The 16,425-nt window shown below is 41.7% G+C and overlaps 1 protein-coding gene across 1 annotated transcript in view; it reads right to left on the bottom strand.

Annotated features, from left to right (window-relative positions):
• Positions 1-16,425, bottom strand: part of GPBP1 (GC-rich promoter binding protein 1) — a 373,516-nt gene that overhangs the window by 187,414 nt on the left and 169,677 nt on the right. Inside the window, 1 exon segment of the mRNA XM_030193156.1 lies at positions 12,528-12,594. Within this exon segment, the coding sequence (XP_030049016.1) occupies positions 12,528-12,594 (67 nt within the window).

The raw sequence follows: 16,425 nt of genomic DNA, 5'->3' as shown, positions 1-16,425 counted from the left end.
TTCCCTCAACACTTCCAGAAGAAATCAATAGGGATACGTTTTTTGGTCATTACCCTTGTGGTAAATATAGCGTGTGCACGCATTGTATCATCTTACAAGATTTTATACATCCGGTTACTAGAAAGATCTTTTCGCTGAAACATTCTTCAAATTGTACTACCATTCATGTAATATATGTAATTAAGTGCCCGTGTGAACTCCTCTATATAGGTAAAACGAAAAGAATGATTAAAACAAGAATTATAGAGCACAGGTCCTGTATAAGTAGAAACATCTCCACAGCACCATTAGTTTCCCATTGGTACGATGCACAACATACGATTGACGATTTAAAATTCTTTGTAATTAAACATATCAAGCAGAAATGGAGAGGTGGAAATATTGATAATATTTTATTGAGAGAAGAACAATGTTTCATTTACACAATGAATACGGTTTCTCCATTAGGTTTAAATATAGAATTAGATTGGGTTCTGTTTTTGTAATCATTATAACATTCAGTTATTTTATGGTTCCTTTTTTGAGCTGTCAGTTTAATATGACCTTATTTTGTCTTTGTAGTTCATCTGAAGTACTTTATGGCATACTGTAATTTGTAACATCATATTTAATTTTTACATTTCTTTTTCACAAAAATAGAAGTAAAAAAAAATTTTTATACATTCAAAAGAAAATGTCCGATACGAAATTAACATATTTAAAAATATCATTGTTTTAGAGAATTATCTGTAAGATTTATATAGTGGACTCATTGTATTTTATAGACTTATCTTAAGTTGGAGTCATTTGAACAAGTAATTAATATAATTTTTAGTAATAATTATTTTCAAATAGATTTCATGTTTGAATAATATATTACTAAGTTGAGATATTTTTATTTCTTTATACATTTTATTATTATTTTCACGTATATTTTACATGAGATATTTTAATATACATATTCATATATTTTTATATCACTACAGTTTAAAAAAAATATTCATTAAAAATGATTTTACAACATGGCCATTTTTGTAGACATTTTTCAGATGATATCTTTGAATTATTCATTGGTCTATAATTAACATAATAGAGTTGTTGTTTTCAATAACCATTAGATGGCTTAATTATTGTATTTTTCATTTTATATAATACGGTATTTGTTAATTACATATTGGTTCAAAAAATCATTTTCTATTTAAAATTTTCATAAATGTCTATATAGAAGAATTTTTCCCTGACGATTATTTTAATCTACTGAGCGTTTATACATCGTATTAGTCTTTTTTTAACATACTCAAACCTTTTTAAATATATTTGATAGGTTTATAATAATTCATTTATAATGTCATTTTTAATTATATACGTCATTTTTTCAGCAATAGGTTCCATCAATTACTTTTCATTGGTTACAATTTAAACCAATATGTGTTCATTTATTGGTCGCGCGAGACAGAGCCACAGAACTTTTTAAATTTAGAAGATCGGGGATATAGTTATGTTGTTTTAAGAGGATACATTATTATATTTCCTTTTTATTACATAGACTTTTGAAATGAGTGTTTTCATTTTTTCTGACAATATTTAAGTCAGTACAAGTAACACTAGATTATAACAATATTTAGCATTTAGCGTAACTAGTGATTTGTTTTAGTAGTGATGTATATTACTATTGATTGGATCAATGGGTAGTAATTGTTTAGAGAGAGTACATTTTTATTACGATATATTGGATATAATAATCACATTTTTACCACTCATTTAGTGCTAGTTGTTAGTATAGAATCCCTCATTTCATATTTTGGTGTTTTTGTATTATATATGGTGAGAATATTTGTATTATTTAAATAAGTTTAATATTTCTCAAAATATATTTTTTTTATTAAAGATACACTTTTATAATTCAGACAGATTGAATATAGTACAAGATTGTACATTAGTTGTCTGTATTTGCTCGTTGTCTACTTACTGTCAATTTATGATGTTTTGCTTATTAATGTTCAATTTTAATTGTTTTAAACAGACTCCTGACGCAGGCCAGTTGGGCCGAAACACAGCTGTGTCGAGTCATATCACCTTTCAATAAAATTTTGAGCTTTAATTTTTGGTGTCGTCTTGTTTTGTTTTTTTTTTACTTTTTATTTTTTGCATTTTTTATTTTTATTTTTTTGATATTTTGGTTTTCATTTATTTTTTTATTGGTTCATTTTTGTGTGTCATCTTCGCTGTTTTTGGCAATTGCTGTTCAAAAACACCATCCTGGAAGCCCAGGCCAAATATATTCTGTGTATTAAAAAAGGAGGATGGAAGACTAAACGACAGCCAGCTGCTGACGCTCCCCCGCTGCCGGATCGCTGTTCAAAATGGCCGCCGAGATGTCCAATGGCGGACTCGCAAGAGTTCTGCTGAATTCTTGGAGGCTGCCCTTGTATCAGCGGCCATTTTGAATAGCGGTGTGGCAGCGGGGAAGTGTCAGCGCCAGCACCAGCATCGGGCAGGCAGGACCGGGGATCTTTCCTGCCTGCCCCGAAGAACTGTTTACACAACCTGGGTGGATGCAGGAGGGGCAGGTGAGAGAGCAGGGTCGTTGGACATGGGTGGTTGGAGGGGGGGCAGGGGGAGAGTAGTGTTGCTGGACATGGTTGGCTGCAGGGGGGGCAGGGGGAGAGGATGGTCATCGTTTGATACGCCGCTCCCTGCCACTTGCTCTGCGTGTTTCCCTACTCCTTCCCCTGCCTGGGAATCAGCTGAGAGTGACGTCAGCCTGGCTACGGAGCCTAGCTCAGCTGCCTGGGAATCAGCTGTGAGTGACGTCAGCCTGTCTATGGAGCCTAGCTCAGCAACTCCGAAGGTGCCACGGACACAGGCAGACACATTAGAACGTTGGTGGTGAGAATTATTATATAGGATATGCCTAATGATCCAATCACCAACCACAACAGCTGTCCTAACCCTTCCCTCCTGGGCAGAACTTGGAGACATATCCTCAGTGCGAGAGGATAGTACATCCCCTGGTGGGCAGGTACTGGCTATAGGAGTACTTCCTACTTCACCAGGGTGATGCTCTCCTTCTAGGAGACCTCCCTCCTCCAAAGTAGCATAGGGGCTACCAGACAGGAGGTGGGACTTCTCTACAACATCCCTATAGGTCTCCTTTATGTACCTCTCTGTCTCCCTCAGCTCCAACAAATCTGCTCCTCTAGCCTCAAGAGAACGGACTCATTCTCCAAGAGCTAGGAGCTCTTTGCATCGAGCACACACCTAAAACCACTCACCAACTGGGAGATAATCATACATGTGACACTCAATGCAAAAGACTAGATAGCACCCCTCTCGCTGCTGGACTGCTGACTCCATCTTAGTATTCTGAGTTTTTCAATAATTTAAAACTTGCTAAAGTATTAAAGATATTACCCTAATATAAAAATGTCTTTTAGTTAATATGGTATCTTGTGTGATTTATTTAGTGTTTCCTTCTTAGATGGTAATGAAATGTATTTAAAACTTTGTAAAAGAACTCCTTGCTCATTATCCTAATTACAATAACTGACAATAAGAGTTGTGCTAGGGGTGGGTGGGACGAAGACTAAACTAGGTCCTGCAGTGCCTGCTAGATTCTGTTAATGCTGTGGTACAAAGTTCAAGTTTTAAAACTAGGGGGAAAGAGTATGGAGATTAGTTGGTAGTGTTTGTTTTTTTATATTTTTATTCTGCCTATCACTAACCTACAATTCCTCCTTTAAACCCCTATCTTTAAGTTCCCAAAGCACGAAGCACAATAGTGTTCACTTACCAGAGAAATGTCCTCTTCTCTCAGAACAGTTCTCCACATTGTCTCCCGAGACCTTCCTTCGAGGTGCTCTTCACCAGCCAATTGTCCAGGTAGGGAAACACATGGACTCCCAGTCTGCTTAACAATGTTACGACTACCATTGGACATTTTGTAAAAATCCTGGGAGATGACGCAGGGTCAAATGTCAGGATGCAGTATTAAGCGTGATGGGTTCCCACCTGAAATCTGAGATACCTCCTGTGGCCTGGAAGTATCACAATATGCGTATAGGCTCCCTTTGTCCACAGAGCACACCCAATCTTGTTGCTGAATCATTGGGAGAAGAGTGCACAGGGAAACCATCCTGAACTTTTGACTAAGAATTTGTTCAGGGCTCTGAGGTCTAAGATGGGATGCATCCTTCCTGTTTTCTTTGGCACAAGGAAGTACCTGGAAAAGAAGCCCTTCCCTTCTTCCCCTAGTGGAATGGATTCAATTGTATGGGCCTTTAGAAGGGCGGAGAGTTCCTCTGCGAGTACTTCCTTGTGAAAGATGCTAAAGAAAGATTCTCTCGGGGGACAATCTAGTGGTCTCTGTCGCCAATGTAGGGTGTAACCAAGACAGACTATTTGAACTCTGAATCCGATACATGGTGTCAATCTTATTGGGGAGGACAGGGACAGAAAGAAGGGAAGCAGGACAGTCACAGCCTCTCTAGATGGAGAGTTACAGTCCAGGATCTTGAACATCTCAGCTCTGGGCTCGTCCATCTTCAACTGAATTGGGATGACAGCCATCATCTCCTTCACAAAAGAAGGAAAGGAGAGACACTCTGGTGGAGATTTCGCTTCTCTTCTGGTAAGAAGGGGTCTGATGGAATATCATAGGACTCCTCCAAGAAGTACCTTGGATCATCACGATGCCCATGAGCGGTCCACTGAAAATTGGCAGAACGCTCCTCATGAGAGGGCTGAAACCGTGCCCATATCAGGTAGGAAGAACAATGTCCCTATCTGGAATGGTGTCAAGATGCAGGCTCCACTCTCGACTCCGGAGAAGCTTCCTCAGCTGACATCAAGGGAGTACCCGCATAGGCAGCTTTCAACACCAATACTGCACGAGGCACTGACACTGGTGGCCTCACCAAAGGCTGAGGGCCCTGCGAGAAAGATGGTAGAGACATGGTTCGTTCAAACACCCAATGAACTCTGCTGTAAAATCCCTACCAAGTGCTGTTGGAGCATGGCCCAGATCCACTCATCTAGGGTTGACAAAAAAAGGCTGGAGCGTTAAGTCAAAGACAGCCTGCTGAAGCTTTGGTGTCAACTTGAGTACCTGGTCCCAAGCTACATGGAGACCTCCAAATAGGCACTTCTTTGATGTAGAGGAAGCACTCCTCCTGCTGCCAACACTTCTCAGGTACCGGATCCCTCTGTGCTCCCGGCACCATGGGCCGAAGGGAATCGGTGCTTGAGCTTCTTGGCCTTCACCCAATGCCGAGCATCAACACCCATCAGTGCTGAGAAGGAAGTTGAATCCTCCCACCTTCTCGGTGTCTGGTCTGATGCTGACCAGTCCCAGCGGTCATGTGTAGTAGTCAGCATTGAGACAGGTGGAGACCTACTCGATGCATGTCCACTCCCAGTGTCAAAGGTCTAATAGCCATGGGGACGGATGCACCCGATGCTGGTACAAGCGCCGACGTCAATGCCGATAAAAACACAAAAAGAAGAGAATAGCACACAACCCTGCAGTATATCTATCTGCAAACTGTGGCAACACATTTCACAGGATCTTACAGTCATTCACATGGGAAAAACCATTCTGCATAAGGGAATCATTCACATGCTCATCTTCTAATGTGGTACATATCATTCAATGTAAAAAGCATGAAGAAGGGTGCTACGCTGGAGAAACAAGACAGAAGATAAAGACAAGATTTAATCTACATAGACATCATATGAAAAATGCCAATGCCAACCAGGATGTCACCTCTGTGGGACAGCACTTCACAAAAACCAGAACACTGTATCAATGATTTTATGGTAAGAATACTAAAAGGAAACTTTAAGACAATCCAGGAATGTAAGACTTTTCAAGTCAAAATGATTAAATATTTTGACACCCACCCGACAGGACAACAAAGATCTGGGTTTTCTAGCCCATTATAAATCATAAAATTGTACTGCTTTGTCACCCTCTTATCTACCATCCATCTCTCCCTGTCTCTCATCCACCCAGCAACCCCCCCCCCCCCCCCCCCATTTCTCACCTAACCTACCCCACCTTCTTCCTGTGAGACTGTCATTGGAATGCTTTTGTGTTTCACTTATATATACTGATTAGGCAACATTTGCTTATTTCTGATTTGAAGAAGGGCTGACTTTGAAAGCCAATCAAAAATGTATTGCTAGTCCAATAAAAAAAGGTATCATCTTGTTTTCCTTTCTATGTTTTGTTTTATTTCTGTTTTATTACCTTTAAAAGTTACTAAAATGGAGGATCATTTTACTCAAGATTCAAATTAAAATAAACAGCACTTATTGTGTATCAGTTTAAAACTCTTCATCTCTTGGTAGATGGAGAAATTAGTCCTACCTGCTAATTTACTTTCCTTTAGTCCCTCCGGACCGGCCCAGCATGACTGGTGGGTTTATGCATGCCTTCCAGCAGGTGCAGAATAGAGACTGAGAACACTGAAACTTGAGAGAGCCAATAAGAGCCCAGCTCAGCTCCTAACAGAAGAAAGAAGAAACAAAGCATATGTGCACTGCTGGAATCTACAGCTACGGATATTGACAGAGCAAAAGCATGCTTGCAATCAAACAAAGCAAATTATAAAAACTATCCACACAGAGGACAAGGACAAAGCATCCTTCAAAGAACAAACTGCCAAACAACCCTGTCAAAGCAAACGGTATCTGCACAGGGAGGGAGCTGGGGCCAGTCCGGAGAGACTAAAAGGAAAGCAGATCAGCAGGTAGGACCTAATTTCTCCTTCCTCAGCGTCCCTCCGGACCAGCCCAGCATGACTGATGGGAAGTACCAAAGTAGTCACTTAAAGGAGGGACACTACCAGTCCCGCCGATAGAACCCGTTGAACAAAAACCACATCCCAAGCGCCTGGACATCCACTCTGTAATGTCGGACGAATGAATGTAGTAAAGACCAGGTGGCCACCTTGCAAATGTCTATTGGAGACACCCAAGAAATCTCTATCCACGACGTAGCCGGTTCTCTAGTAGAATGGGTCTTAATTCTATCTGAACCGTCCTGCCTTTCAGAATATAGGCTGAGCTAATTGCCTCCTTAATCCACCTGGCTAGTTGAAGCCTTCAAAGGTGCCAAACTTTTACGATCACCACCAAGTAAAACGAAAAGGTGATCTGACCGGCAAAACTCCTTCGTTCGCCACATATACTCCTGCAGCACTCTCCGGACATCAAGCCTTACGCAACGCTTGCTGGTCCTCCAACCCCTTGGAAGAACCAAGAGTTGGAAGGAACAGGAGACTGATTTACATGAAGGACCAAAACCTTCGGCAGAACAATGGAGCCGGTCTCAATACCAAAAAAATCCACCAGGAGCTCCAAAAAGAGGAGCTCTGCACAATAGCGCCTATAATTCAGACACATCTCGCCAATGCAAATGGCGACCGAGAAAGACAGAATTTAAAGTAAGGTCCTAGATGGAGATTGAAGCCAAAAGGCTCAAAGGGCGGATGAATAGGGCCAAGAGGACCAGATTAAGATCCCAAGACAGAAAGGGGAGCCCGCCTAGGTGGGCGCAAGATATTTACACTTCTCAGAAACCTAACCACATCTGGATGACCGGCCAAAAGGCGTGCTCTTGACACGCCCCCCCCAAAACAAGCCAATGCTGTATTTGAACCTTCAGGGAAGCTAAGGCCAATCCCTTCTCAAAACCATCCTGCAGAAAATCCAGGACCTGCGGGATGGTAGCATGCAACAAAGCGAGCCCATGATCACCACACCAGTCCTTGAAGAGTCTCCAGACACAAACGCTAAAGAAGTAGATCAACGGTGAGAACGCAGCATTGTACCAATTACATCAGCCAAAACAACTGCGCTTCTTTAACCGATCCCTCTCAAGAGCCAAACCTTAGACAAAATCAAGTCAGGTTCAGCTTGAGTACTGGCCCCAGGGGACAGCAGACAGCCCGACTACAGAAGCCCACTAAAAGGCATACCTGCAATACCATGGGCGCCTTGCCCAATCCAGACCCACCAGGATCACAAGACTAGCGTGCCTTTTCTATCCTCCGAACAACCTGAGCTAACACAGGCCAGGGAGAAAAACACGTACAGAAGGTTCCATTGGCCACGGACCTAAGAAAAGTATCTAAGCCTCCGAGTTCTGTTCCTTTCTTTGAATGAAGAAAAGCAGCACCTTGGCATTTTGCTAAGTTGCCATCAAGTCCATCACCCGGCCAGCCCCACCAGTGGACTATCACTTCGAACAATTCGGAGCTGAGGGACCATTCTCCTGGATCCATTGTCTGCCAACTGAGAAACTCTGCCTGCACATTGAGAACCCCACTACATGCAAGACCAACAGATCCTCGAGGTGACTCTTCGTACATGCTAGTAGTGCCACCGCATCCTATGCCAACCTGGGACTCTCCGTGCCACCCTGACAAAATTGATATACGCCACAGCCGTAGCATCATCGTATAACACGCGTTCTGCTTTGCCCTCTAGGAGGTTGCAAAATTCTCTCAATGTCAAGCAAATCGCTCTGCACTCCAAAAGACTGATGAATATCTCGCTTCCTCCACAGACCATGACCTTGCGCCAGCTGACCCATACAGAGAGCTCCCCAGCCCGAGACTGGCAACCATGGTTGTCTCTGTCCAAACATGGGGGGGGTCCAGCAGTACACCTTTCAACAAGTTGTTGATCCGGAGCCACCAGCGGAGATCCCAACATACCACCGCTGGCAAAGGTAACCTAACCCACAAGGAGTCCGATTTGGAAGCAACCACCAGGAGAGAAAAGACTGTGCTGTGAGCCCTGGCCCCCCAACTGCACTGCGTCTATGGCCACCACCATTGATCCCAGCACCTGAAGATAGTCCTGAGCACATGGGGCTCTCTGACCCATTAAGCACTCGCACTTGATTCTGCAGCTTGAGGATGTGCAACAACAGGAGAACACACCCTTCCCTGAAGCAAGGTCAAACATGATTCCCAGATATTTTAAGGTCTGCATTGGAATCAAAAGGCTCGTGAGCAAATTAATCATCCCACTGAAAGACTCCAAGAACTGCATCACCTGTGCCAGTCCAAGACAACTTTCCTGATACAACTTTGTACGAATACAACCAATCATCAGATAAGGATGAACTAGAACGCCCTGTTTGTGAAGGACAGGCACTACCACCACCATAATCTTTGTGAACGTACTCCAGTCCCCTCAGGGCCATCGCACAAAACTGAAAATGCTGACTGGAGGCGGCAAAAGTGCAAAAACCGCTGGTGCGTCTGTCAAATGTGAATGTGCAAATAGGCCTCCTTCAATCCAGAGCTGTAAGAAATTCTCCAGAATGCACGGCCACAATAACCACCTGTAAAGTTTCCATGCACAAAGGTAAGATCTGTAGAAATATGGTACAGCAGGGGAGGCCCCTACCAGGAATGGGGGATGCCAACCTTAGAGCTCAGGCTATTAGAAACCTTGGCCAAGTCAAAAATCTGATGGCTAGTATGGCTAGGAGCTTGCTGGAAAAGCATGGCCTGGTTTGAGCCAGGACTAAGGCCTAGATGACCTAAATTGGAAAAGTTAGGTCAAGAAGCTGAAATCAAATGGAACCTATCAGTCACAAATGGATTCTCTTATTTCTGTATCTGAGTTAGAAAAAACTTGTTTATCTGAAGATATTGCCAGGTGCAAGGAAAAAGGGAAGTAAAAGTTGAGAGTAAAGGAGGAGGCATTTTCCGGTGAGGCATGTTTGTGGTTAAGCATAGTAACATAGTAGATGACGGCAGAAAAAGACCTGCACGGTCCATCCAGTCTGCCCCAACAAGATAAACTCACATGTGCTACTTTTTGTGTCTACATTACCTTGATTTGTACCTGTCCTTTTCAAGGGCACAGACCGTATAAGTCTGCCTAGCACTATCCCCGCCTCCCACCCACCAGTCCCGCCTCCCACCACGGTCTTGGCACAGACTGTAGAAGTCTGCCCAGCAGCATCCCCGCCTCCCGGCCACGGCTCTGCCACCCAATCTCGGCTAAGCTCCTTAGGATTCCATTCCTTTTGAACAGGATTACCTTATGTTTATCCCACGCATGTTTGAATTCCGTTACTGTTTTCGTTTCCACCACCTCCCATGGGAGGGCATTCCAAGTATCCACCACTCTCTCCGTGAAAAAATACTTCTTGACATTTTTCTTGAGTCTGCCCCCCTTCAATCTCATTCATGTCCTCTCGTTCTACCGCCTTCGCATCTCCGGAAAAGGTTTGTTTGCAGATTAATACCTTTCAAATATTGAACGTCTGTATCATATCACCCCTGTTTCTCCTTTCCTCCAGAGTATACATGTTCAGGTCCGCAAGTCTTTCCTCATACGTCTTGTAACGCAAATCCATTCCATTCTCGTAGCTTTGCACCGCTTCAATTCTTTTTACATTCTTCTAACAAGATACGGCCTCCAAAACTGAACACAATACTCCAGGTGGGGCCTCACCAACGACTTATACAGGGGCACCAACGCCCCCCTTTCTTCTGCTGGTCACACCTCTCTCTATACAGCCTAACAACCTTCTAGCTACGGCCACCGCCTTGTCACACTGTTTCGTCGCCTTCAAATCCTCAGATACTATCACCCCAAGATCCCTCTCCCATCCGTACCTATCAGACTCTCCCCGCCCTACACATACGTCTCCCGTGGATTTCTACTCCCTAAGTGCATCACTTTGCATTTCTTTCGCATTGAATTTTAATTGCCAAACCTTAGACCATTCTTCTAGCTTCCATAGGTCCTTTTCATGTTTTTCCACTCCCTCCGGGGTGTCCACTCTGTACAGATCTTAGTATCATTCGCAAATAGGCAAACTTTACCTTCTAACCCTTCGGCAATGTCACTCACAAATATATTGAACAGAATCGGCCCCAGCACCGATCCTTGAGGCACTCCACTACTCACCTTTCCCTCCTCCGAGCGAATTCCATTCACCACCACCGTCTGGCGTCTGTCCGTTCAAACCAGTTCCTAATCCAGTTCACCACTTCGGGTCCTATCTTCCGCCTATCCAGTTTATTTAACAGCCTCCTGTGGGGAAACCGTGTCAAAAGCTTTGCTGAAATCTAAGTAGATTACGTCCATAGCTCGTCCCTGATTTCAAATCTCCTGTCACCCAATCAAAGGACTCAATGAGATTAGTTTGCACGATTTCCCTTTGGTAAAACCAGGTTGTCTTGGATCTTGCAAACTTATTGGCTTCCAGGAAATTCACTATCCTTTCCTTCAGCATCGCTTCCATTACTTTTCCAATAACCGAAGTGAGGCTTACCGGCTTGTAGTTTCCAGCTTCTTCCCTATCACCACTTTTGTGAAGAGGGACCACATCCGCCGTTCTCCAATCCCTCGGAACCTCTCCTGTCTGCAAGGATATATTAAACAAATCTTTAAGAGGACCCGCCAGAACCTCTCTGAGCTCCCTCAATATCCTAGGGTGGATCCCATCCGGACCCATGGCTTTGTCCACCTTTAGCTTTTCAAGTTGTTCATACACCACTCTCTTCCGTGACGGTGCTCTATCCACTTCAATCTCATTTGTACTTTTTTCCAGTCCATCGCGGTCCTTCTCCAGGATTTTCTTCTGTGGAAACAGAACAGAAGTATCTATTTAGCAAATTTGCTTTTTCTTCCATCATTATCCACATAGCGGTTCGCAGTATCTTTTAGTCTCACAATTCCCTTTTTAGTCATTCTCCTTTCACTAATATACCTGAAGAAAATTTTGCCACCCCTCCTTACATTTCTAGCCATTTGTTTCTTCCGTTTGCGCTTTCGCCAGACATATCTCTCTCTTGGCTTCTTTCAGTTTCATCCGGTATTCCTCCTCGTGTTCCTTTTCTTGAGTTTTTTTTGTATTTCTGGAACGCCAACTCTTTAGCCTTTATTTTCTCAGTCACTTGCTTGGAGAACCATATCGGTTTCCTTTTTCTCTTGCTTTTATTTACTTTCCTTACATTATAAGTTCTCCCTCCTCCCTCCATGAGCTACAACTTTGGGCTGACTTAAGAAAAAATGGTCTGTAAACGTAAGAAATGTTTAAAAAGGCAAAACAAAAAACCCATAACCGAATCACAGAATTAACAATAGTATAACAGAGGTTAAAAAAAAAACTGACAAGAGGCGAGTATAACCTTTGCTCTGCTCTTGGCCATATTGAGGGAGATGGCTGGAGTCCCTCAGATTTTGGAGGGCTGAAAGGTTACTAGCATCAGAGGAGAAGTGCCATTTCTCACATCCTCCCAGTTCAAGAACCAGTACATGAGAAACTAGCTTGCAAGCTTTTTAATTCATTCTCTGAATGGTTTCACAAATAAACCAGATAGAATTCAGGGATCCTACATGACTCATTGAAATGTAATTTTTTACCCTCTTCTTCCAAGGGTTTCTGAGTGCTGTTTACATATGGTAAACGGTTTAACAAAGCTAGCATATTTTCAGTTCTGCTGTTTAAAATAAAACCACAGCTATATAATTTGTACAAATTTAATACTTTTAAAGAGCAAAGAACTTACCCCATACACCACCTGCTAAGGATTTGTTCTGGTTCAGTCCGTTCTCATGTTCTGGATTAAGAGATGGCTGAAATTAAAGGATTCAAATTTGGTACATTGTTCTAAAACTCTTCAATATGAAAACAAAGAACAAATTTCCTAAAAAGAAAATCTGAAACAGCACATCGTATTGCAGTGATAGTCATGGTACTGTTGAAAGATATGCAGAAGTATAACTGAAATATATGCAGTAGACACTTGACTTCACACTTCATTTAAGCAGTGATTTTCATTTCAGTTCTCTTTCCTTAACAGGAGAACAAGAACTGAAGTGAAATAAGTTAACCAGCATACTTTCATTACACTGGATATCAGACATCTGGAGTTATCTGTATTAAGCAAAAATGAAATAGGTTACAAATTTCTAGCAATAAGGCTGCAATCAAAATTCAGTATGTGTTTGAAACTGCATATGATTGATGTTAAATAACATCTAGTCAAAGATATATAAGTTCAGGCCAAGATGTTTGATTCCTGTCCCTCTGCCTTCAGACTAATCTGTAGCTTTGTTTAAAAGTAAGTCTAATTAATGCTAGAGCTGCGAGCAAGATTTTCTGATTGATTCTTTTTTAACTACTAAACATGAACTAATGTTTTCTTTTTGTGACTGAAAAGGAAAAGGAGATCTGCTCCAAAACTGACACCACACAGATACGATATTCTTTGTAAAGCCAGACTGGGACAGTGTGAGGGAGAAATAGTTATTTCTGTAAGAATGTTGAAACAATTTTCTATCAACGATATTTCACCAGCTGAATATATGCTGACTTGTTTTGTTTTAGAACACTTTGCTAGTGTACGGTCCACCTAATATTAGATGCTTTTATTTTAAAAACTTATTGATCCAATTTCCATTTTTCCTACTAATATAGTACATGATAGATGGTTTGGGTGTTTTTTTAAGGGGATTGCACACTCCTGTAAATTGTTCATGGGGGAGGGGGTGGGTCGGGGGAGGGGCTTAGACAAATCTTTTGTTGACACTGTATAATTTGGGATTGCAATAATTACTGTGGATCACTACACACAATTTAGGGAACACCATAGACAATACTTTTGTTGCACATGAACCGGAGCCTTTTTGAAACTGCAGCCAGGTCCCTTCCAGTTTCTTGGTCCGATCATATTATTTTCTAGGTTTCAGGGCTGTTTAAAAAGGCTAAAACCTTTTCAAGACATTCAAGAAATTCAAGACATTCCGTGTAAAGAAAACCCCGAGTGATGATTTTTGTGAGAGTGTAAAGTCTTTACTCCCTGATTTTACTTCTCTTTCCCTATTGGATAAGACTAATCAGTGATATTCAATACAAAGTTTAGCCTTTGATTCTTGAGTACATGTGGCATGGTTTCATTGTAATTTGTTTTTATTGCCCCAACAATTTAGGCAACAGGAGCATGGATGGTGTGAAATTAAACTAGAGCAGGACAGGCAACGGCTTTGAAATAGTGCTTAAAGATTTAAAAGCAGCTCTTGTAACACCTATTCTTAAAAGGAAGAAAGCTGTTTTCTCTTGCTCTGACTTTTGTCCTATATCAAATTTGTCTATTTCACTCAGGCTATCAGCAGTTCCACAGCACTGATACAAAGCAAGCAAAGTTAGGACTCCCCTATGTGCGGTCCTTTCTGCCAGGATAGCTGGCACAGGCACTGAATACTGCCAGTACCCACTTAACTGCTTGCTCTTGACTCCACCCACAGATCACACCAGAACTAGGCACAAAGTGCCATGACAGTCTGAATGCATATTCAGCAGCACTGAGTGGTTAAGTTCTGCTGACTATCTGGGGATGACCTGCTGATTGGGATCTAAGCAAAGAGGAACCTCTCCTGCCGGCTTAAAACCCTTTCAGTATCTCCCCAAAAGGGTCTACTAAAACTCTTCTGTATCTATAGCCAAGAGCATGATATGAGGGGTGCCACAAAGCTTTTTTTTTTTTGTCTCCTATGTTGTTTAATTTGTACATGTGTGATGAAGATTAAAGGTTTTCATTTGAAATTTCATATGTTTGCTAATATTCAGTTGATAGCCTTTTTAAAGACAATCAGGGTAAAACCATAGCACTTCTAAACAACGCTTAAAGTGCATTGAGGAATGTTGCTTTTCAGCACCATTTGTTATTAAACTTAGGGAACATTTTTGCTAAGTGGCTATCATGTTCAGGTAAATCATTATCTACATCTCCAGTTCTATAGGGAGTGCCCCTGCAGCTTTGAGATGAGGCTACTAGCTTAGGATTTTGCTGTGATAGTAATTTGAGGGTAGGGTTAAATGGCTATTTTTCTCAGTGAAGGAGGGTGAATAGTGGAGTGCTGCAGGGATCTTTGTACTGGGACCGGTGCTATTTAACATATTTATAAATGATCTGGAAAATAGAACAATTTGCAGATGACACAAAACTATTCAAAGGTGTTAAAACATATAAGGACTGTGAAAAAATTGCAGGAAGACCTTAGGAAAATGGAAGACTGATCATCCAAATTGCAGATGAGATTTAATGTTGACAAGTACAAAGTGATGAATATTGGGAACAACAATCCAAATCATAGTTATCTGATGCTAAGTTCCACCCTAGGAGTCAGCATTCAGGAAAAAGATCTAAGTATCATTGTGACAATACAATGAAATCTTCTGCCCAGTATGTGGCTGCAGCCAAAAAACGCAAACAGAATGCTAAGAAATATTGGGAAAGGGATAGGAAATAAGACAAAGAATATTAAAATGCCTCTATCGCTCTATGGTGCAATCATACCTTAAGTAATGCGTGCAGAATTAGAAAAGGTTCACAGAAGGGTGACCAAATGAATAAGGAGATGGATTCCTCTCATATAGCGAAAGGCTTGAGATTAGGACTCTTCAGCTTGGAAAAGAGACAGATGAGGGGACAGAGAGGTCTCCAAAATACTGAGTGATGTAAACATATCGATTTTTACTCTTTCAAAAAGTACAAAGATGAGGGGACACTCAAAGAAGTTACATTGTACTACTTTTAAAGTAAAGTTAAGATCTGGAGCACGTTGCCAAAGGATATGGTATCAGCATTTAATGTATCTGAGATAGAAATGAGGAACGCCGCTGCTTGTCCCTGGGATCAGTAGCATTAATCTTGCTACTATTTGGGATGCTGTCAAGTACTTGTGACCTGAATTGGTCATTGTTGGATGCAAGATACTGGGCTAGATGGACTATGGCTATTCTTGTGTTCTTATGTACTTTGCCTGGTGTACAAAGTTGTTACAGAACTGTGCCTCTATATTTGTCCAATAGATAAGTGAAGTATGCTACAACTAGGGAGCTGTCTACAACTTCCTTCATTTTCTCAAATTCAATTGTGTTTAACTAAAAGTAGGACTTTTCACTATGCAGGTTCATCCATAGAGTCTGTTGATCTGAAATGGTAAAATTAGTCCTTAACTGATAATTTTCTATTAGTCCCAACAGATTAATGCAGAGACTTGTGGGTTATGTCCCTCTACCAGCAGGTGGAGATAGAGAGAGCTTCAGAGGTTTACTATATGTGGTCATGTGCAGTCACCTTAACGTCAGTACTGTCGATACCAAAGCAGTGGAAGACGAAAGAGGAAGTCCTCTCCTGCCTGCATAAAGTCAATGTAAGCTCCTCAACCGCTCCTGCGGGAGGGTAGGAGAAGGTTTCCTTTGTGTTTTGATTTGTTTTGCCTTTTTTTTTTTTAGCCAAAAATCAAATGAAGGAATCTGATGAAACTGAGGCAACTAGAAGAAAACACTCAACCCAGAACAACAAAGGGCGGGCCTCTGGATTGATCTTTTGGGACTAATGGAAAAAAAATTATCAGGTAAGGACTAATTTTACCTTCCACAGCATCCCACAGATTAATCCA

Source organism: Microcaecilia unicolor, chromosome 2 (assembly GCF_901765095.1).
Source record: "Microcaecilia unicolor chromosome 2, aMicUni1.1, whole genome shotgun sequence".
In the NCBI taxonomy this organism is placed as follows: Eukaryota; Metazoa; Chordata; class Amphibia; order Gymnophiona; family Siphonopidae; genus Microcaecilia; species Microcaecilia unicolor.
Note: the sequence above shows the minus strand (reverse complement) of the source record. Positions and strands in the feature narration are given on the sequence as shown.